The sequence below is a fragment of the Arachis hypogaea genome, chromosome 8 (genome assembly GCF_003086295.3).
Source record: "Arachis hypogaea cultivar Tifrunner chromosome 8, arahy.Tifrunner.gnm2.J5K5, whole genome shotgun sequence".
In the NCBI taxonomy this organism is placed as follows: domain Eukaryota; kingdom Viridiplantae; phylum Streptophyta; class Magnoliopsida; order Fabales; family Fabaceae; genus Arachis; species Arachis hypogaea.
In genome coordinates this window covers 13061088-13083940 of record NC_092043.1, presented here as the reverse complement: position 1 = coordinate 13083940, position 22853 = coordinate 13061088, and the positions used below count along the sequence as shown (strand labels likewise).

General features: G+C 39.2%; 2 protein-coding genes across 6 annotated transcripts; both read left to right on the top strand.

Annotated features, from left to right (window-relative positions):
• Positions 1-1405: 1405 nt before the first annotated feature.
• On the top strand, positions 1406-6326 carry LOC112706180 (uncharacterized). 4 transcript variants are annotated; one of them, XM_025757342.3, is made up of 4 exons: positions 1406-2482; positions 3829-3967; positions 4067-5682; positions 5968-6326. In XM_025757342.3, exons 1-3 carry the CDS (start codon positions 1611-1613, stop codon positions 5507-5509), a joined length of 2454 nt encoding a protein of 817 aa, XP_025613127.1. In that variant the 5' UTR covers positions 1406-1610; the 3' UTR covers positions 5510-5682; positions 5968-6326. The 4 variants fall into 4 exon arrangements, with proteins under 4 accessions (XP_025613127.1, XP_072056821.1, XP_025613129.1 ...); XM_072200720.1 differs by having other exon boundaries at positions 1424-2482; positions 4070-5682; positions 5972-6326; XM_025757344.3 differs by having other exon boundaries at positions 1465-2482; positions 4070-5682.
• Positions 6327-19380: 13054 nt separating this feature from the next.
• On the top strand, positions 19381-22465 carry LOC112706177 (5'-adenylylsulfate reductase-like 4). 2 transcript variants are annotated; one of them, XM_072200722.1, is made up of 4 exons: positions 19381-20162; positions 20827-21014; positions 21100-21224; positions 21569-22465. In XM_072200722.1, the coding sequence occupies exons 1-4, from the start codon at positions 19950-19952 to the stop codon at positions 22009-22011; spliced, it is 969 nt and encodes a 322-aa protein (XP_072056823.1). In that variant the 5' UTR covers positions 19381-19949; the 3' UTR covers positions 22012-22465. The 2 variants fall into 2 exon arrangements, with proteins under 2 accessions (XP_072056823.1, XP_072056825.1); XM_072200724.1 differs by having other exon boundaries at positions 19432-20698.
• The last annotated feature ends 388 nt before the right edge of the window (positions 22466-22853 follow it).

The window sequence follows — 22853 nt, the reverse complement described above, 5'->3', positions numbered from 1 at the left end:
ATATATTAAGCTATGAAAAATAATTTACCAATTTTTTTTGAAAAAATACTAGAAAATTATTAAAATTTATTATTTTTGGCCATCACTTAATCATTAATGTTTAAAAGTATGAGATAAAATATATTGTTAAATTATTAGATTAAAAAAATTAGATTAAAGGAATTAAATTGATGACTAAGTGATGACAAAAAATAATAAATTTTAATAATCAAAATTAGATTAAAGAAATTTTGATGGTGAATGACTCATTTGTCACATTTAATAATCAATTTTACTATATCTATAGGGAAAGTAAGATGTCTAAAACTCAATTTCGTCCGAAACCGATCTGATGATGACAAAAAAAAAATTTAATAATCAAAATTAAATTAAAGAAATTTTGATGGTTAAGAACTAATTTGTCGCGTTTAATTATCAATTTTACTATATTTATAGGGAAAGTAGAATGTCCAAAACCCAATTTCGCCCGAAACTGATCCGGTGACGATAAAAAATAATAAATTTTAATAATTAAAATTAGATTAAAGAAATTTTGATGATCAAGGACTAATTCGTCGCGTTTAATTATCAATTTTACTATATCTATAGAAAAAGTAAGATGTCCAAAACCCAATTTCGTCCGAAACCGATCCAGATCCGTTGTATATTTTATTAGGTTCAGGTTTATTATTTTTACCCGATATTATTTTCGTGTCAAGTTGGGATCACCTAATTTGATCCAAAGTTATTCGTTATGATAAAAATATATATTTTAGAGTGAAATTAGTAAGGTTATATCATATTTTTATACTTCAATTAATATTTTTTATATTATAGTATTATTTTTGTTTTAAAATAATTTATTTTAGTATAATTATGATATAACATTTGTTAAATTTAATTTTAAAAATAAAATTTTATTATTTTAATATATAAAATTTATAAATTTATACATATTAATTTTTTTTTTTTTTTGGTTTCCCATGGTATCCTCCAACCCGACAGGTCAAGGACTAATCCGCCGCGGTATTGAGCTCCATTTAAGGGTTTGTCGCTGGCCAATGGGTTGCTGCATGCACAAGGCGGGATTCGAACCCCCGACACTTGCTTAAGCGGACTAGTGAGCTAACCACTAGACCAACCCAACTTGGTTATACATATTAATTTTACACCGAGTTAACTTCCAGTTTATTCCGACCCGGCCCAGCCCATGAACACCCACGTGAAAAAGTAAAAAATTATTTCTTCTATGTTGTCCGGTTCAGTTCACCCAGCCATTTTAAACCGTCCTTGAATGGCTTAATCCCTACAGACATACAGTTACCCTTACCCATGAATTCCGTTTAACTTTGGTGGATGCACTGACCACTCACGTGATAGGAAAATAAATTAACCAATAAAAAAAAAAGTAAATTAAGAAGATGACAAATGTATTTGGAGAGTTGAAACAAATATATTGAGAGTGAGGAGAGGGTAGCAATTTTTAATATTTTTATATATGAAAAATTTTCAATTATTCAATCCTTCGCCTCCAATTCGATTTCAGATTCAGTTCCTAATCTCTCTTTCCGCTTCTCTCTCTCACACGTAACGAGGCACACACCAAAGTAACGGTGGCGAACCCAAATGCAATGGCGACGGCGCCAGAGCCCTCCGCCTCCGCCGCAGACGACGAGGAACGCCGCCGCTCCCTTCAAATCGAGTCTCTCCATCTCGTGGACTTCCGCCAACTCTCCCAATCGGAGCTTTACGCGCTCTCCCTAACCTCCTCACCCGCCCAACACCGTTGCCAAGACGACGCCGTAATCCCTAAAATCGACCGCTCCGTCTTCAACGAGTCCGCCGGCAGCCGCAAGCAGACGTTCTCCCGCCTTCGCCTCGTACCGCGTGGTAAGCAACCCAAACCCGCCCCTTCCCCTCCCGCCTCCGCCGCCCACATTCCCCTTGACGAAGAAAACTCCAAAATCATAGAAATGCTTCAGAGGCTCTTCGGCGTCGAGTCTCTCCGCACCGCCGCGCGAGACGGCGGGGGAGGAGGCACCAGCGTAGGCTACAACGCACTCGTCCCCTTCCAGGGGGAGTTCAAGTCACCGGACCCGAACGTCTTCGCGCTCCAGAACATTCCGATCTGCGACGTCGCGGACGATAGCGCGATGAAGAAGCGGAAGCGAGGGCGGCCGCGGAAGAACGAGAATTCGATGGCGATTGTGCCAGTAGCATCGCCTCTTCCTCCGCCGCCTCCACCGAAGAAGAAGGAAGAGGGTGAGGGTTTTGTTGACCCGGTTTCGGAAGAGGTGAAGAAGAGGACGGTGGGGTTAGAGAATGAGGCTCAGGTTGTTGAGTTCTTGGAGGGTTTGAAGGGAGAGTGGAGTAGTCAAAGGAAGAAGAAAATGACTGTGGAGGCGAGTGAGCTTGGTTCTTTCTTGCCGGCTGGGTGGAAGGTCTTGCTTTCTGTCAAGAAGAGAGCCGGTCGTGCTTCCATTCTTTGTCGCCGTTACGTAAGGTTTTTCTCTTTGCTCATGTTATTTTTATTTAGTTTTGTTTCTTTCATTTGATTGTTTTGCTAGCTATAGATGCATGGAAGTGTGGTATTTTGTGTTTAATTGATTGTTCGAATTCAACGGCTGAATGATTTGTATATGGAAATTAAATTGACCTATGTGTGTCATTTCCTTGAATTGTTATTTGTAATGTGATAGTTCTTTGCATATATCCTATAGAGGTAGAGATTTGTAGCATTATTGTTATCAAGACTTATGTGTTGTTCTAGAGTTTTATCACACTATTATAGTATTAGTAATATCAATCAAGGTTTCATGTGATAGTACTTTGCAGATATGATACAGGGTTAGGAATTCTACTATTGTTTATTGATGGATTGATTTATTTTTTTATTGTTTTGGTCTCACAGTTCTCCATTGGAGGGAATTGTGTTCAAGTTCACGTGTTTGTTTTCTTCGCATTGTTGTGATGCTTTGCCAGTGTCAATTTATTTTTATTTTTGTGGGTCTTTCTTAAAGAATTTAATTCTAAGCATATTTCTAGTGCATGCTATTGTAGCCTAGCATATTTCATTTTTTTAAACTGATCAGTTTTTCCTATAGATGATCAACTCGGGGGAGAATGACACTCAATTTTCTTAGCGAGTCTAGTTTTAATTACAGTCATTGTGAAGTTTTTACAAACCAATCATTGTTGTTGTTGTTGTTTTTTTTTTCTTTTAATTTTTTGGGGAGGGAGAGGGGGTTATATGTTCTTTGTTAACTTCTGATATTCTCAAGAAGACATTTCATCACATTTTGTGTTTGATCCAATTAATTTTGACTTTATTTTTTGAACAATGAATTGAAAATATTTCTCGTTTGGTGAAAATATAACATTTGATGTGGCTAACTCCTATTATCTCTGTCTTCCTCTTTGATTTGCTGTTGGTGTTTACCATCAATTAGGAGTAATTGACTAAGAAACAAAAATTAGAAAATGGATGGAGGGATGAGTGAGATTGTTGGGATTTGAAGGTTGATGGATTAAATTGATAGAATTGTTTTTTAGGAGTTAGTTGATGAGTTTTGATTTTGAAGAGAACTCCATTTGAATCTTCAAACCCTTCTCTTCTCTCCATTTCCCTCCAAAATCAAAATACAAACACACCCTAACGAACAAGAATGCTGCAAGTATTATTTCTGAGGATGGCAAATAGATTTTATTAAAATATTTAGTTGTGATAGCCATAACTTGAATTCTAATGGTAGAGACATGCATATATGCTTTCTTGTAGTTATAACTTCTTATACATATATATACGTATATTAGATTCTTAATGGATTTCCTTAATTTGTTGCTTTGCAGCCCTTATGGGCAGCAGTTTGAGTCGTTCAAGGAAGTCTCTGCACACTTGCTTTCGTTTTGTGGAGAAGATATAAATATTGTAAAATCTAGTTATCCCGATGACAGTCCGCAGTATAATATCAATGTGCCATCTGGAAGTGTAAGCTATTATATTTGTGATGTTTTTCTTATTCTGTTCCAAAAATGAAAGACAGAAATTTTAGGGTTTTTTTTTCTTCCCTGTCCACCTCCCATCCAGCAGGTTCTTTGTTACGGCCCTGCTGGAGACGTAAAGCCTGATGCTGATGCAAGCTGTCTAAGTTTAGCTAGTACATCTGTAGAATCTCACCATAAAACGCAAGTTAGTGTTCCATCATCAACTGAAAGAGAGAAGCTAAACACTCTGAATGAGAATTCCAGTAGCTCTTTGGCTGGGGGTTGTAAATTAGGAGATTCTATTGGTGGAGCCTTTGACTATCAAACTGCAAATTATCAATCCATGATGGATGGTACCCATAATGTAAATTCAGTTCGCGGATGTTCAATTGAGGAGGATAGAGTTCTAAATCAGAAGACAGTTGATATCATTGAAGTTAGTGGTGCTGCCTGCAATCCTATTCCTTTGGTTCTCCCAACTCCTGTCACCATTAATGAGTGTGGTATTATTCAACATTGTGATGAAATGAATTCTGTGACGTGCATAAGAAATGGTGTTAGTGATTTTAGTACCAAATGCCATGAAACTGCTCCCTGGGGAAATGCACAAACACTTGTTGACAACAATGGGGATGGTGTTTCTGAGAGACTAGTGGAAGATGAGCAGAATGTAGGTTCTGGAAGCAACAGGCCTTTTCCAAATGCTGAGGGGAAAAGGTTTTTAGGCAACAATTTAGAGATTAGTGATGGAAAGCTTGCTAAGGATGACAAGCAACACATTTTGTGTAGTGATCAGTCTGAAGTTAAAGATGTTTCTAGTAATTCTCAATTGCAGAGTAGTTCTGATGGATTTTCTCTTTCTCCATCTCAGAAAGATATAAAACATTTTTCTATAAATTGTTCAGACAGAATGCAGAGTTTTTTGCTGACAGAGTCTGCTATCGGAGACTGTTTTGACGGTGAATTATTACCTATTGACAAGAGAATTTCCCTTCCCACTGGCTACACAAATAATGTTTCTTTAAGCACGTGCACAGAAGGTGCCTCTGACTGTGGTGGGGTTGATGATGCCCCTAATCTTTCAGTAGCAAATAATGTCAATGATAATCACGATCCTCCAACTGTTGAGCTTGTGACAAGCTTTGCAGAGGAAAAGAATCCATTGAATGACCAAAATCACAGAATAGACTATTTGTTGCAGACAAGTTCGAAATGTAACTTACTAACTCCTCCTGATGATGAGCAACCCTCGATTTTTGAAAATCTGTATAATATTTCTGCTGGTACCTTTGATGATGCTTTCATGGAGCCTCAATTAGGGCTTGGTTCTCACAATAATGATGTTGCAGTAGATACATATGCTAATGAAAGCATTATGCAGGGAACATTGCAAGGTTGTGAATCTGTTGCTCTTGGTAGCAGTGTTTTAAACCCATTTGACAAGCAAAGTGATAATGCAAATAAGTCTTGCTTATCAGAGAATGCCAAGAGTGAGCAAGTTGACATACATCAAACCAACTCTATGGGTATGCCTGACTTTCGTTAGCAGTCAGATAGTTCGGGTGCAGATAGGCTGACTAACAAATATGCAGTGGATTAAAAAGTTTCTGAATTAAACATGTATGGTAGACTGGTAGTTCTGCAGAGTGCTCTGGTGGTAACCACAAGGCTCTGCTTGTATATTCTCAACTTCCTGTGAAGTGCGATAGCCTAGAAAAGGTAATGAAACACCCTTATATTCAGTGTATAGAAAATTATTTTATGATGAACTCATGTGTCTAGGGATCTTCTATACCTCTTTGATCAAATTGTTGCTGAAAAAGGTTCAACTTTTAAGGTTGTTTGATGAGATAACAACATAGTGGTTAGCATGAATTATTTGCTTATGCATGCTTTTCTGTGTTTTGTGTTTTGTTAAATCAAAGTCACACTAGATGTAGACTCTCTCTCTCTCTCTCTCTCTCTCTCTCTCTCTCTGTTGATTCCTTTTCCTTTTGGTACTAGACAGAAAATTGGTTGGAGGCAGCATTATTTTGTTGGTAGATTCAGAAGTTTGTGCTGGTGGCATCTCCATTAGAGATCATTTTGCAGTTCTGGTGTGATGCTTCTCATGCTTCTTGCTAGTACTCAGATGCTTGTTTTTCAAGAAGTTCCCTTTTGTTTTTTCATTTTTGTAGACTGGTATAATGACATCAAAATTAGGTCTATTCTAGATGTTAGTTAGGTTGATCATATGTTGGAGCTATTCTTTCCCCTATTTTTTTTTTTTTTGGAGAAATTCCAAATTACCTGATGATTTTGGTCTTTGACAAGAAAATAACCATTGCTGCACCATCCTATTGATATTGTTTTGAGATTCTTTATCTTATGTGTACTGCCTGGTTTAAATTCCTTATCACATTTATTCGATTTTAATTGGTGTTCTCATCGCCATAACAAATTGGCTACTACAACCTTGCACTTATGAGGAAGATGAATTGGTTTTTTTTAGCATGATGACTGATGAGCATGGAATTATGAGGGGAACTCAAGGGTCAAGAGAGATCTAGTATTTAATTTCCCTTTAAAAGCTAACACTTAAAGAATCAAAGACAGTCCCTTTTATTACTGCATTAAAGATAGTCCCTCATATCATATTGAAAGGATTTCTTTCAAGATAGCCTAAAGTGATTATAATCTAAATTTTGATTTGATAACAGACAATAAATTTTGTAACTATAATTGTAGTCTCCTTTAGATTGTTACATTTTAAAATTGTAACATGATATTCCATCCTAAACAAGGAGTATGAAAGTAACTTTGGGTGAATCAAATAGGGGAATAGATTTTCTCAAAATTTTTTTTTTCTGGTAACTTTACACTTTTTAAGTGAAACAAAAAGAAAAATGTGAGAAAAGATATTGAATGATAAAAAATAATATTTTAACAAATAATTAAAAAAAATAAGAAGATTCACTCCAATCAAATTGAGTGGCTTGAGTTTTTTTAACACACCAAGGATCATCTAATCAAATTAATCATATGCATGATTTCTGAAGTGGTGTAACTCAAATATTTATGCCATCTAATCATAATTGATCATACGATTGATTTCTGAAGTGGTAGATGGAGAGATAAGCCTCGATGTAGTCCCTGAAATTGTACTCGAGTCTCATAGTAGTCCCTGAACTTAAAAGTTCTTCAGAGTCATCCCCGAACTTGTACTCCGAGACTCAAAGTGGTCCTTCCCGCAATTTCAGCACACGTGGCTCAATCGGAAAGCTTAGTTGGCAGCGTTGGTGACACGTGGGACTCACAACGGCTAGCTGATGTGGCAGAGTAAATTCTTCCGACTCAATTTGGTCCCTCAGGTGAAGTTAAAACCCTAATCCCCTTTTTTGAAGGCCACATTGTTCACTCTGATGTCTCCTCGTCGGTGCTGTGTTCTTCTGTTCTCCCTCTCTGAAACCCGAAGGTTATGGCTAGCACGAGCAATGCAGTTGGGAGCTCGAACAACCCACGATCGTTTGGAAGCATCATGAGGAGAATGAACAGAAACAGAGAAGCTCGTTTGCCAAAAATGAAAAAAAAATCATGGGAAGCCTGGTTTCTCTGAAAGAGGTAAGCCAAAAATGAAAAAAAATGTGGTTCCTCTGTTTTTTGATATTGTTGTTAATCTAATATTTCACAAAAGTTCAGGCCGTTTTTTTCGATTGTAATTGGTGGGTATGAACGCCTCTGTTATGTTCTCTGTGCTAGGGTTTGATCACTACTGGCTTTCGTAGTGGTTTGTCCAAGAAAATTGTAGAGTATGAGTGTTTTTTGTGTTTTGATGATATGAAAATGTGTTCTTTATGTGTTAGGGTTTATTGCTTTTAGTGGAGGAGTTTCCAAATTGTTAATGTGTTTCAAAACAATGACTCTGATCAATGAATTTGTTAAATAGAGTTTGCATGATCACAGTAGAAGTAAAGATCTTTTGGGAGTTGAAATTTTTTGTAACTCTGATAATGGATTTTGAATTTGACTGATTTACCTAATTGCCTTTCTTTGTATTGGGTTGGTTTAATTAAACTGAATGTAATATGTAATGCTGTTTAGTTAAACTGAGTGTGTGATCATAAAGGATTCTTGCATACATAAGTTAGAGTAATATAAAGTAAGTTTTGCAATTGCTAATGAAATTAACTTAGCTATTGAAATAGTCAAATTGTTTGATGAATTTGGTCTGGACTAGTGGATTAGTTGTGGGAAAGGGTATGTAATTTTGAATGGTTTGATCCACCAAGATTGAAGTTAGTGTCTAGAAAACTGCTATCCTTAGTTACACCAAAATAATGTTCTTGATTTCACACTTTCTTATGTTCACATGACACAAATCATTAGCAACATGATCAAAATAAAGGTGAAATATCATATAATTTAACCGTTAACAACTAACAAAGTTAGGCACTCTATTCAATACCCTGTTCCACAATAACCTTTTCTAATAAAAATTTTGAAAAAGAAAATCACAAAATAATAGAAGACTTAACTTATATTGTTAATTTGAATATAGTGATAATATAGCACAGTAAAATATTAGAGGGAGAAGGAGAAGTAGAAAAGCAAGAGAGTGGTGCTTTGTTGCCGACTGTCAAGTAATGAAAAGGAGAGAGTGAGAGTGATGATGAAAATGGTAGAAGAAGATTAGGATTGAATCAATGCTATGATATAAAGAAGATAACAGATGCCATTTAATGAGCTTTCATTAACTACTATTTACCATTACTATTTCTAGATGGTTTTTCTTGTTTCATCTCCACCTTCAGTGTTGTATATTATTTTATTATTTTTTAACCTCTCTAGTTAGTGATTACTTTAGCTCCAAATTTGGCAGATTTTCTTTATTTATGTGTGCCTGTTTTTGTTGGTAGTAAGTTGTAGTTGTATATATATATTTTCCTCAGTTGCAAAAGAAAAAAAAGGGTATTGGTGTTGGGTTTTGTGGGGAACTACACGGAGAGTGAAGTTTGGTGCATGTCCTTGTGATTTATTTGCTAGTTTGATTTAAGGCACATATTGCTGATTATATATGCTGAATTAATCCTGGACTGATTATATGATGTTAATACACTGGGCTGCTGTTTATGTATATAGAATTAATCCTGGACTGATTATATGCTGCATAATGTTCTGTCAATCTATTGTTACTCATTTATCCTGTTATGCATAATGTTCTGTAACAGTGTTGTGTAGGGACTAGTTTGATGTCACTTACATAAGTCTAGGGACTAGTTTGATGTCACTTGAACAAGTCTAGAGACTATTTTGATGTCACTTATATATCTGTAGGGACAGTTTTGCTGTCCGAAAACAACTATCTGACCCCTTCTTTGGTATCTGAAACAAGGCCTTATAAATGCAGTTAAGGAGGTTTTTCCAGATGTCCATCACAGATTCTGTGTTTGGCATCTGTGGAAGAACTTCAATAAGAAATGGAAGGATCTCCAGCTTAGAGGGCTACTTTGGGATTGTGCAAGGTGTACTAGCCAAGATGGCTTCCTTGATATCATCAAAAAGATTGAAAGGATTAATAAGGAAGTCTGGGAGTATTTGAACAAGTGGCCCTATGCAAGGTGCAACACAGGAAACTGCTACAAGGCTTGCAAATTTCATGACGTTTGTGCCCAACCCTGGATTCAAGACACCCAGACACAAAAAATGAAAATTAAGATGATTATGTTTAGGAAAAGCAGGCTATTTTTTTGTATCTATTTTGCTGATATTGTTTACAATGCCTAAAACATTGTCCCAATTTTGAGGATTTTAGTATTTAAATTTTATCAGGTCAATATGTCAACAACTTTGATATACTTGGTGTTTTGGCTCTATAATGTCTTTTTTGAATCAAACATTACCAATATGAATTATGAATTATGACTTTATTGAATTGAGTTTTCTCAATCTTTTGTTTATATCTTATCCTCTGTTACAGACTTAAGAGTAGTTCAAATCCTGTCTATTTCTATTTCATTGAAAAGAAGTCCAGGAACAAAAGTATGCATATAATCAAACACTTTAATTTTCATTTCTTTCAAACAAAAGGATGGGAACAAGTACATGAACAAGGAATGCATATAACATGCATGTCATTTATTTTTTGCTAGATACAGTTGACCCTACTGTCTATCCAGCTTTAATACAAGAACACCAATTACAATCAGCAGTATGAACACAAACATCAAAATTTCCTCCATTTTTAGAACCCTAATTTTAGCTTATAATTTACCAAATTTTCAAGCCATCTTCATCTTCCATACTTCATCATCATCTGAATGTTTTGTTCTATCATCACATGGCATGGCATTTTCCAAAACTTTATCAACCCATATAAACAATCCACACCATTTCTTACCCACAGTCTGCACATCAAAGAAAATTCAATCAGCAAAATTTATATCCATAAATACAGCAATCAACAACAATAATACTTACATTGTAGTTCGGGCAACCCAGGAACGGTCTCCCTGGATTAGAATCCGTCCCTGACCATCGCAGCACCGGTCTCGACCCGCAGGCACACCATTCTGGCAAATGAGCTTCTCTGTTTCTGTTCATTCTCCTCATGATGCTTCCAAACGATCGTGGGTTGTTCGAGCTCCCAACTACATTGCTCGTGCTAGCCATAACCTTTGGGTTTCAGAGAGGGAGAATAGAAGAACACAGCACCGATGAGGAGACAGCAGAGTGAACAATGTGGCCTTCAAAAAAGGGGATTAGGATTTTAACTTCACCTGAGGGACCAAATTGAGTCCGAAGAGTTTACTCTGCCACAACAGCTAGCCGTTGTGAGTCCCACGTGTCACCAACGCTGCTAGCTAAGCTTTCCGGTTGCGCCACGTGTGCTGAAATTGCCGGAAGGACCACTTTGAGTCCCAGAGTGCAAGTTCGGGGATGACTCTGAGGAACTTTTAAGTTCAGGGACTACTATGAGGCTCGAGTGCAACTTCATGGACTACATTGAGGCTTATCTCGATAGATGGATATGTCAAATATATTTATATGAACGGGATAAGTTTACTATTAAACATAAGTTTTTATTATTATTTCATGGCTTAAAATATTGTATTAAAAAAACTACCAAAAGTACTTATGAAGTTTATAAATGCTTACAAAAGTATCTATAAATTAAGAAAATTAACGTTGTACCATGAAAGATGGTTCACAAAAGTATCCAAATTCTAAATTTTTGTTAATTTTTTTATTAAAATTTTTAAACTACCCCACCCTCAACCTCAATTCACTTTTTCAACCTTTCATAACCCAACATGCACTTTTAAAATCCTTGCCATGGAGTTCAAAACTGCTCCTATAACAGACCAGGTCAAAATCAATGGTGGTGGTGGAGGATTGGACCTCAACCGATTTAGTCATAACTTTCTGAACCCTCTTTCTACATGCAGCAGCACCACGACTCCTCTCTCTTCTCACGTGCGCGACGGCGGTGTTCTCATTAACGATCTCCTTGGCTGGAACAGGTGCGCCACAACGACGTTCTCCTTAGGTTGGGTCATAGGCCCGCGACGAAAATATTGTAGCCACTTTAAGAGTGAGAGGGGGATGCAGTGAGAGGGGAGGAGATTGACGGTGATGGAGTAGGTGGGGGCGGAGGAGAGTGAGGATGTAGGAGGAGAGTTATGTGACTCTGTGAGGATTTTTGAGAGAGAGAGAAGTGAGGAGAGAGGAAGAAGGAAAAGAGGGAGTGAGGGTTGTTCCGAGGGTTACCTGAAACTGTAGGTCGATCTCGGACGAGATCTTCTGTGTTGGTCGGAGCCGACGTGTCCGGAGGGTGTACGGCGATCGGAATTGATGTGTCCGATTTGTTGGACTTGGTGGTGGTGCTGATCCTGTGTCCCCGGAGGGTGGGGGGTACCTGCAAGGGACTCCGATGCTTAAGTTAGCAAGGGTATTAAGCAGGTATTGAGTAGAATCAGAGTATGAGTTATACCTGAGTGCTCCAGTGTATTTATAATGGTGAGATGTGGCCTCCTGTGGATAAGATAAGTTAGTTATCTTATCTTATCTTTATCTTATCTTTAAGTGAGGTCATCTTATCTTCAAGGGAACCGCCTTTATCTTTCTGGGCTTTGGCTGCCTTTAGATTGGGCTGTGTTTCTTCGTTTTGGGCCTGTTTTGGGCTCCTTTGGTGAGTTGGCCGAGCTCTTTGAGAAGAGGTCGGGCATTTGGCCGAGCTCTTTGAGAAGAGGTCGGATAGTCTGACCTGAAGAGGTCGGTCGGCTTGTCGCTAAACATTCCAGGTCGGACAGCTTGACCCAGTGTATGAACAGTGCCCCTGCTTGAGTTCGATCTTTCCATTAGATCATGCTTTTCAGAGCTTCGATCTCTTTGGAAGTCGTGCTCAAGCATCTGTCTGGCTTGTTTCTTCATTGCTTCGCAATCTTTGTAGATTTTCTAGAGGTTTGGTACTTGATAGTCCAACCTCTTTTGTGTGGTAGCGTGGGTTTTCTACCCTTGCCTTCTGGATCACGCCTTGCTTTAAGTTTGTGTTGACAACCCTCTGCTTTGGCGAAGTTGTCCTTGCGGCTTGATATCCGGACTTTTAGTGATTTGTCCAATGACTTTTTTAGTGTTCTTTATGTAGAACCTTTTTTAGTCTCGGATGACGTTCATAGCCCTGTTTGAGATTGTGCCTTCTTTGAGCGGAGTTGTATCCCTTTTGGCTAAACACATTTGAGCCTTAAGTTGTTTCCCAACCTTTTGGCTTGTTCTTTTTTGAAGTCGTTCTTGCGCCTCTTCTTTATCTGACTTTGCCCTTGCTTGAGTTTGATCTTTCCGTGAGATCGTGCTTTTCAGAGATTTGATCTCTTTGGGGAAGTCATGCTCAAGCATCCTGACTTTGGTCGATCTTTGAGTAGTTTCTCCTTGTGCGAGTCTGGTATTGCCCCTTTTACTTTGTTGAGGGGACTTTTCAGCCTTCTTTCGACTTGTTTGTCTTCGCTGTTCGGGCTTTTAGTCATAATCCAACAACTTTTTAGGTAGTGTTCCGATGGGGAACCTTTTTATAGTTTGTTTGGATGACTTTTTAGCTCTGTCTTTGAGGCTATGCTTTTCGCTTTTTAAGTGGTGTCTTTTTTCAAGACTTCGTATTTTTAGCAAAGCATTTCTGGCCTTCATCTGGCTGTTGCGAGATGTCTTTATCCGTTTTTGTTGATCTTTGTAGAGTGTCGGTACTTTGTTGTCTGACCTCTTTTGATCACTTCTGATTTTGTCCACTTTCTGCTTGTTCGAGGTGGTCCTTGGGGCTAATTTGTCAGACGACCTTTTAGTGTTTTTGTAGAACACTTTTTAGTCATTCTGAACAATTTTGATAGCCTTGTCGTGGAGCCGTGGCTTTTTGGGCGGAGCTATGTCCGTTTTAGCGCACGTTTTTCGTTGGTCCGACTTCTTCTTGTCGGTCCAAGCTGTAGCTTTCGTTGGTCTGACTTCTTCTTATCGGTCCAAGCTGTAGCTTTCGTTGGTCCGACTTCTTCTTGTCGGTCCAAGCTGCTGCTTTTGTTGGTCCGACTTCTTCTTGTCGGTCCAAGCTGTTGCTTTTATTGGTCCGACTTCTTCTTGTCGGTCCAATCTGTAGCTTTCCAAGTTATTTCTGTAATCCTCTTTCTTGGACCTTGTTTAGGTCTCTTTCAGGGATTACTTTTATAACTTGTTTTGTAGCAAACCGACTTCGTTAGGTCGATCTCTTTCTAAGTTATTCTTGTAATCCTCTTTCTTGGACCTTTGTTAGGTCTCTTTCAGGGATTACTTTGATAACTTTTTAGTGGTAGGAGTCCGATTTGGTTATGTCGGTCTCCTTTAAGTTATTTTTTGTAGTCCTCTTTCTTGGATCTTTGTCAGATCTCTTTCAAGGACTACTTGTATAACTTTTTGTTTTGGGCTGACTTTGTTATGTCAGGCCCTTCTAAGTTAAAGTAATCCTCTTTAATAGGGTTGGCCAGACCTCTTTCCAGGGTTTACTTATAACTTGGGTTGACTTGGTTCGACTTCTTAACGTTCGACCAGTCCTTAAGTTATTATTTTAGCGATCTGTAAGACCTCGTCAGGTTCTTTTTTAGATCACTTTCGATAACTTCTTACATTATTCTGTGTTCATCTTTGCCGATTTGTAGAAAGTGGTTGTCGTCTCTAGATCGTCCTTTGGGTGAATCGCGTTTTCACCTTTATCGGACGGTTGTCTTTATCGTGATCGTGCAATGAAATTGTTTTTCACTTTCTGCCGATCTGTTGCTTTATAATCGGGCGAGAACTCTGCTTTCACTTTTTTGCCGACCTTGTCGAAATCGGGTGATGAATTCTGGTTTCATCTTTGCCGACTTTTATCATGATCGGGCGATGAATTTGGTTTTCACCCCGCCGACCTTGTCGTGATCCGGCAGTGAAATTTGCGTTTCAGATTAATGCGTCTTGGTATAGCAGTGAATTTTGTTTTCACTTTGTCGAAATCAAATGATGAATTCGGTTTTCATCGTGGTCGGGCGGTGAAGTTGGTTTTCACCTTGCCGACTTGTCGCTTTATAATCGAGCGGTGATTTTGGTGTTTCACCTTGCCGACTTTGTCGTGATCGGGCGGTGATTTTGGTGTTTCACCTTGCCGACCTGCCGTAGTCGGGCGTCTTGGTAGGAAACTTTTTAGGGTATCTGCAATCTTTTAAACAATAATATAAAGATAAGAGTGTGTACATGTTAGTACTTACCTTTCTAGGTCGGGCAATCTTTTTGGATCTCGGCCTGGCGCCCTTTTTAGATTGCAGGCATGCCATGACCTTGGTAGCTCTTGCCCTTCGAGTTCGGAAAGTCTGTAGCAACCTTTCCCCAGTTCTTCTAAACAACTTGGTATGGTCCTTTCCAGTTGGCTGCTAGCTTTCCTTCTCCAGGTCGAGTTGTTCCGATATCATTTCGGATTAGGATCAGGTTTGTTGTTGGCAAAGCTTCGCTGTACTACCTTCTGATTGTATCTTGAGGCCATTCGACGTTTTAACGCCTCTTCCTTGATCGGAGCTCTCTCTCGGACTCTTGGAAGTAGGTCGAGTTCTTTCCTTTGGATTTGGGAGTTGACCTCTTCATTGTAGAAGATCATTCTGGGGGATCCTTCTTTGATCTCTACTGGGATCATTGTCTCCATTCCATAAATCAATCGTAAGGGTGATTCCCCCGTTGTGAAGTGTGGAGTTGTCCAATATGCCCATAGGACTTGTGGGAGCTCTTCAGCCCAAGCTCCCTTTGCGTCCTGTAGTCTCCGTTTTAACCTAGCTAGTATGACTTTGTTGGCAGCTTTTGCTTGTCCATTGGCTTGTGGGTGTTCTATGGATGTGAATTGGTGCTTGTAATAATATTTCTGTACAAGAATTTTCTGACTTCTTTGAGCAGTGGCATTAGCTAGGGGCTCTGCCTCAATCCATTTTATGAACACCCCTACAATAAGGAACTTGACTTGTCCCAATCCTTGGGGAAATAGTCCGAGGAGGTCGAGTCCCCTCTTTGCGAACGGCCAAGGTGATATTACACTGATGAGCTCCTCTAGTGGGGCAATGTGGAAGTTGGCATGCTTTTTGATGTAAAGCTTTGACTTTGTATTTGGGTTTTTGCTCCGTTCTTGCCTCCAAAGGGTGCCCCTAGACCTTCGTGTGAGTCCTGGGGTTTCCCTTTTACTGTTGTATCTGACACCTGATGTTTTGCTGTTATTGTTCAAGTTGTTGCCCGAGTTGTTTGGTAGTAACCCCATAGTTGACCTATGTCTTTGAGATGTATACTAAGATCTCGGACGGCATGTCTAATTGGCTGGATTCCATAGTTTTTTAATGCGTGTTACTGTGGCTGACCCTGAGTACATCCCTGAGATTGACTTGTTGTGGTCTTGTGATGTAGCCTGGATGAGGCTTCTGTTATTACCCCCTGGTTTGGTGTTGGCTAGTTTTGAAAATGCATCAGCTCGGGCATTCTGCTCCCGAGGTATGTGTCAGACTTCATATTCCCCGAAATGTCCGAGCTATTTTCTATTTTTGTCCAGGGTCCCCTGAATTGTCCGACCTGATCTCTGGTTTTGTCCAGGGTCTCCCGAATTGCCCGACGTATTTTTTGTGGTGGGATCCTCAACTTGGTTGCTCCCTTCTATTTGTGAGGTGACTACTTGTGAGTCATTGGTCATGGTAAGCTCCTACCTTCTTAGCTAGCCTTAAACCAGCCAGTAGTGCCTCGTATTCAGCTTAGTCATTTGGCTTGATTTGGCTTCCCTGATCGCTTTTCTATAATTATACCTGCACCACTCCCGGTTTTGTTTGAAGAGTCATCCATGTAGAGTTTCCATTTTGTAGGAGTTCCCGGGGTGTCAGTGTACTCTGAAATGACGTCGGCCAAATACTATGATTTGATGGCTGTCTGAGCTTTATGTCGAAGATCGATTTTGACTGCCCATTGTAGAATTCTTCCTGCTAAGTTTGTTTTCTTGTAGGATGCCTTCGATGGGCTGGTTGGTCCGAACTCTGATAGTGTGAGCTTGAAAGTATGGGTGGAGTCATCGAGAGGTGAGTATGGGGGCGTAGGCGAACTGCTCTATCTCTTGATAGTTTAGTTCAGCCCCTTGTAGGGCCTTGATGATGAAGTAGACGGATTGTTGCCCACTTTTGTCTTCTTTAACTAGTGATGAGGCTATTGCCAAACTTCCCACTACGAGGTATAATATGAGCTTTTCACTTTTCCTTGGTTGGGTAAGAATGGGTGGTTGCCCCAAGAATTTTCAAAATTCTGGAAGGCTTGTTTGCACCCCGTAGTCCTATTCAAACATCTCTCCCTTCCTTAATATACCTCTTTGAGGTGTCCTTTGCGGGATGATTTAGAGATCCTTCCTCCCACGAATCCTCCATGAACATGTCTCTCAGGGGTGTGAGGTGGGCGTTCCACTCGTTCGACCTCTTTGGTGTGAGACGTTCGACTTGTCCGACCTCTTTGGTGTGAGGCTGACCTTCAACTTGTCCGACCTCTTTGGTGTGAGGTAGACCTTCGACTTGTCCGACCTCTTTGGTGTGACGTGGACCTTCAATTTGTCCGACCTCTTTGGTGTGAGGTTGACCTTCAACTCGTCCGACCTCTTTTGTTTTTGATTGGGCGAGTTGATGGGATCTTCTCAGTGTTGCATATTTCTCGGTAGATATCCACAACAGACACCCGAAGGGGGGTGTAATTGTGGTATTTTCTAGGCTTCTCTCCATGTTGATCTTCTTTTTTCTTGGACTCTTTATCCTTATCCTGAGAGGAGTAGGAATGTTCGGTTTTTGAGATCTCTCCTAGTCGAGAGTTTTCCTCCATGTTGATGTACTTCTCTGCCCATTCCTGTACCTCGTTCCGAGATGTTTGGGTGCTTCTTGGATATTGAGTGACTAAAAGGTCCTTCTCGTAGACCATTGATGAGACCCCTGATAGCTGCTTCTGTTGGCAGACTTTGTATGTCCAGACATGTTTTGTTAAATCTTTCCATGTAATTGCGAAGGCTCTCTCGATCTCCTTGCTTGATCCCTAATAGGCTTGATGCGTGTTTGGCTTTGTCCTTCTGGATGGAGAATAACGGATTGCATCTGAGGCCTCCGTGAGATACATCCTGCTTCTGAAATTTCTAAGATGATAGCTTGGATCTTGATGTGCCGTCGTATGGAGTCATGTTGGGAGCTTTGAAGTCCTTTGGGACCTTTAGCTTTCATGATCTCTTTGGTGAATGGGTCTTGATCTTTGTGGGGGCTATCTTCGTGACTGGATCGAGCCGTCTCGGTTTTGAGATCAGCTTCGAGTTTTAAGAGCTTATCTTTTAACTCTCGGCGTCGCCTAGTTTCCCTTCGGAGGTCCTTCTTGGCTTCCTGTTGATACTCGTCTTCTTTTTCGAGTTGTTGGAGGCGGTTTTGTTGAGCTTGTAGTGCTTCCATGATTTCTGTGTTTGCAGGTTACTTATCTCCCCCGTTTTGGGGTGTGCTTTTGGGGGTGGCATCCGCGTTTTTATGCGGCGTTCTATCCTCTAGATCTGAATTGTGGTCGTTGTCATGGTTGTCCGCCATGGTGGTAGGATGACTTCCAGGTTCTCCGGCAACGGCGCCAATGTTCCGAGGGTTACCTGAAACTGTAGGTCGATCTCGGACGAGATCTTCTGTGTTGGTCGGAGCCGACGTGTCCGGAGGGTGTACGGCGGCTGGAACTGATGTGTCCGATTTGTTGGACTTGGTGGTGGTGCTGATCCTGTGTCCTCGGAGGGTGGGGGGTACCTGCAAGGGACTCCGATGCTTAAGTTAACAAGGGTATTAAGCAGGTATTGAGTAGAATCAGAGTATGAGTTATACCTGGGTGCTCCAGTGTATTTATAATGGTGAGATGTGGCCTCCTGTGGATAAGATAAGTTAGTTATCTTATCTTATCTTTATCTTATCTTTAAGTGAGGTCATCTTATCTTCAAGGGAACCGCCTTTATCTTTCTGGGCTTTGGCTGCCTTTAGATTGGGCTGTGTTCCTTCGTTTTGGGCCTGCTTTGGGCTCCTTTGGTGAGTTGGCCGAGCTCTTTGAGAAGAGGTCGGGCATTTGGCCGAGCTCTTTGAGAAGAGGTCGGATAGTCTGACCTGAAGAGGTCGGTCGGCTTGTCGCTAAACATCCCGGGTCGGACAGCTTGACCCAGTGTATGAACAAGGGTAAAATGGAATTAGAGTGGGATAATTTATGAATTTTATTAACAAATTAACAAAAAATTAGGATTTGGATATTTTTGTCGTATGAAATCCATCTTTCATGGATATATTGTGAATTTTCTTAATTTATGAGTACTTTTGTCACTATTCGTAAAATTTATTGGTACTTTTGGTAGTTTTTTCTATTATTTTTTGTTCGTAAGCAAAAAATTAAAATATATACTCTCACGAACCATTAAGTTTTGGAATAAATTTATAAATTTGTGAGATAAATTCATCAATATGTAAAAAATTTTATTTAACTTGTTAAACTTTAAATTTATTTTTTAATTTTTATATTTATTTTAAATTAAGCTAAGATATAATTAATTTTTGTATATTTTATATCAAACATAATATAAAAATTTAATATTTTTTTAAAGATATTTCTCACGTACAATTATTTTTATGTGAAGGTGATAGTTAATAACTATTAGATAATAACTACTAACGAACTATAATTCAAATGACATAATTTCTTTATATTCATTTAAATATTATGAGTTCCAGTCTCACTTCTAATTTAAAAAAAAATTATTAAATAATAATTTAGTCAAATTTATTAAATTATCTAATAATTTTTAATTTTTTTTAACAAATTTTGTTTATGGGGGAGAAAATGGATTATCGTCGGGTGTTAAATAAATAATTAACCATTTTTATATTTGGGGAGAACAAAAATAAGGTGAAGGCTGACATGCATATAAAGCATGCCGAGACACTTAAACCAACCATAGTGCTTTGATCTGTTGACGAAAAAGGTAAAGAATGAACCAAGCAAGTGAAACCTCTCTCTCACGCACTGGTAAAAGCTGAACGGTGATACCGTTGCCACCACCGATCGTCGCACCCACCAACTGATACCAATAGCAATAACCCCCTTCTTCTTCTTCTTCTTCTTCTTCCCACTCCCCATTTTCCAAACCAACCCAGCTCCTCTTTTTTTTATTCTTTCATTTTTCAGAAAAAAAGAGAAGAAAATAAGAATCTATCCATTCAGATTTTGCCACGTCAGATCCTCTCATCTCTGTCTTCACGACCTTCCTTTCATCTCCCTCATTCCCCTCTTTTTGCCCCCTTCCCTTCAAATCCTGTACGCTATACGATTAGGGTTTTCCATTCCCCCAAACTTCCTTTCTTTTCTTTTTTTTTTCCCCTAACTTTTTGTTTTTGGAAACTCTTTTCGGCTGGGTTTGGTGCCAATTTTTGGTTCGTTCGTTACTCGAGGGGAAAAAAAAAGGAACGAGGGAGATGATGAGGTTTTCGGGATCGGAGATCGTGGTCGCCACGTTGCTCTGTTGGAGCATTTCTTGCACCGCCCAACCGCACAAGGTTTCGGTTTCTGCCGCCGACGCCGCCATATGTCCGAAGGAGACAGTCTTTGATTTCATATTAGGGTTTCGAGATGCGACCTGCTCGCTCCCTGATTCCGTTGGATCCATCCGTTACACTGGTGTCACCGAGGTCACTCATTATTCTCTTTCCCTTTACCTCTTATATTTATTTCGTCTTAATCTGACGTTGATACTGCAATTTTAGGATTATTGCTTTGACTAGCCTTTTTGTGATATTGAGATGATGAATCTGTGATTGCTTTAATTTTCAATAATTTGAGTTTGGAATCTGGAAGCTGGAAGCTGGAACTGCTTATTATGCTGTTTAGGTTTCATGTCTTCAGCAACTGTGAATCAACGTGCCTTGTTGTTAGCTAGGTAATTTTAGAAACCGTAGGGATTGCATTCGCCAAAGGAATAGTAGGAATGGTTTTAGGGAGCTTTATACTTGAGAGTTTACAGAGAAAGGGAAGGGGAAGTGGGGAACACCTCAGCAGCTCGCCCTTCCATACCCCGGGGTTTTTCAGGGTCACATTTCAGTGTGTAGGATCGTAAGGAGAGGATCCACTTTCACACGCACATGTTCTGATTTGTCACTGCCATCCGTAGCCCTTCCCACTACCATAACTTCCAAACAGACCTATGTTATTTTTCTTCGTAGCACATGTATGTTTTCAAAGAAACTTTGATTTGTTAAATCCAGTTCTTAGAACTTCTTTCAAATGTTTATGGTTGCTGATAGAGGATTGTAAGTATGAATTTATGATGCCTAATTGCCTATTGAAACTATGCAGGGAGATGAGGTTACTTTGCAGAAGGCATTGAGTATGGTTCACAAGAATAGTCATGAATATGTAGCTGTACTTTTCTATGCATCATGGTGTCCTTTCTCTCGGATTTTTAGACCAGTTTTCTCCATCCTGTCTTCCCTATACCCTTCCATTCCCCATTATGCTATTGAAGAATCATCTGTTAGGCCAAGGTTTGTGTTTTCACTTTTCAGTCCCAATTCCTTTCTTTCAAGTTTCATGGATTCTTTCCATTTAATGCCTATTTGATTCTTGCAGCATATTATCAAAATACGGTGTTCATGGTTTCCCTACACTACTCATTTTAAATTCTACTATGCGCATTCGTTATCACGGATCTCGGATATTGGGTTCTCTCGTAGTTTTCTACAATGAAGTTACCGGTAACATTCGTTATGTCACTTTCATATTTGTATTTGTATTTTGATATTGTCGCTTATGAGTTCATTTATTTTACATAGCTTGAAGATTTGTTAAGCTTAAATTTAAATATTTGATCATTCTCATGCTCTGCATGTGCCTTGGTTGTTCTGTATTGCAATTAAATAGTGTCTTTTACATGTTAAAGGGGGAAAATAAATAAGCGTATCCTGAAACACAACATACTTAATGGTTCCACAACAATATTAGAAACAATTAGAATATTTTCCTGTTTATGCAATTTGGGAATTTAGCTGATCATGATATCCCTATTTTCTTTTTAGTTAATCTTTGGTTGTCATTGCAGGAGTTAGGGTTGATTCACTTGATCAACTATCCCTGGATAAAGTTGGGCATCTGTCAGTTCATGAGAGTCATGGTACCACAGAGCAAGAAAGTTGCCCCTTTTCTTGGGCCAGATCTCCAGAACATTTGCTGCGGCAGGAGACTTATTTGGCTTTGGCCACTGCATTCGTGGTTTTGAGACTACTTTACTTATTTTTTCCTACACTGCTTATGTGTATCCAATATGCTTGGAATAGGGTTCTCCAAAACGTTAGATTAGGGAGCTTGTTGGAACATCCTTTGGTGTATCTGAAGCGAACAGTACAGTCATTTAAATGCCTTAAAGAGCCATGCAAGAGAAGTAATCTGCAGGAAGGAGCAATGAATGCTAAAGCTTGGGCTTCTAAGTCCCTTGCCTCAGTCTCAATTGGGGAGGCTAGCACTAGCCGTGGTACGCACCAGTAAGTATATGGAACCAACCAGTGTTCCCTCATGAAATTGGACATTTGGAATATCCTAAAAGAAAGCATGGCTGCAAGTTATGGCATGTAGTTTTGTGCTCAGTTAAGCCTTATGAGTAGTGAGACCAAATTATGTTACTGATTGATGTAATTCCGCCCCTTATAAAATCCTGCATTCAGCATTCTAGAAAAATCGAGACTTCAATGTGTATAGTTTAAAATTTAGTAAACTCGAGCTGAAATATGTAATTCTTTGACTTTGTAGGTTTACTTGAAGGTCAGTCGACGACCATCAGTTGATAAATTAATTTTTGTTGGGAATGAAGTGAATGTAAATCCTCGTTTATTACTGAGTACTGACTGTATACCATGTTCAGGTACTGGATGTTTGCTTGGATATTTGTAAAAGTTTAATAAGATGATCATCAACAGATATCATATAGAAGCATTGTTATCAAGAGCCATTATTTAAATTTTAAATTACTGGTTTTTGCCCCTTTTGGTGATTGAATTCATTCCACTTGAACTAGCCCCTTCCTAGTTCCTCTCATTTGCTGCCTGATGTAGAAAGATAGCTAACCCTTGACGCATTGTTTGTTGTGACTTGATTCTCTTACCATCTTTTTATGAGCATTGACTAATATTCATTAGTGTTATAAAGGTAGATCATGATGAATCAATTATTAAGAAATCATTAACTCCTCGAATACCTTTTCCAAGTGTTCTTACTACTCAAAGTACTTCTTGTACCAAAACTCTAATCCGATTCTTGGAAAACCATCTAAAGGACCAAGGTGCACAGCCCTCTCCCCTTCCCCATTTGGAACAATGGAACAAAATAAAGAC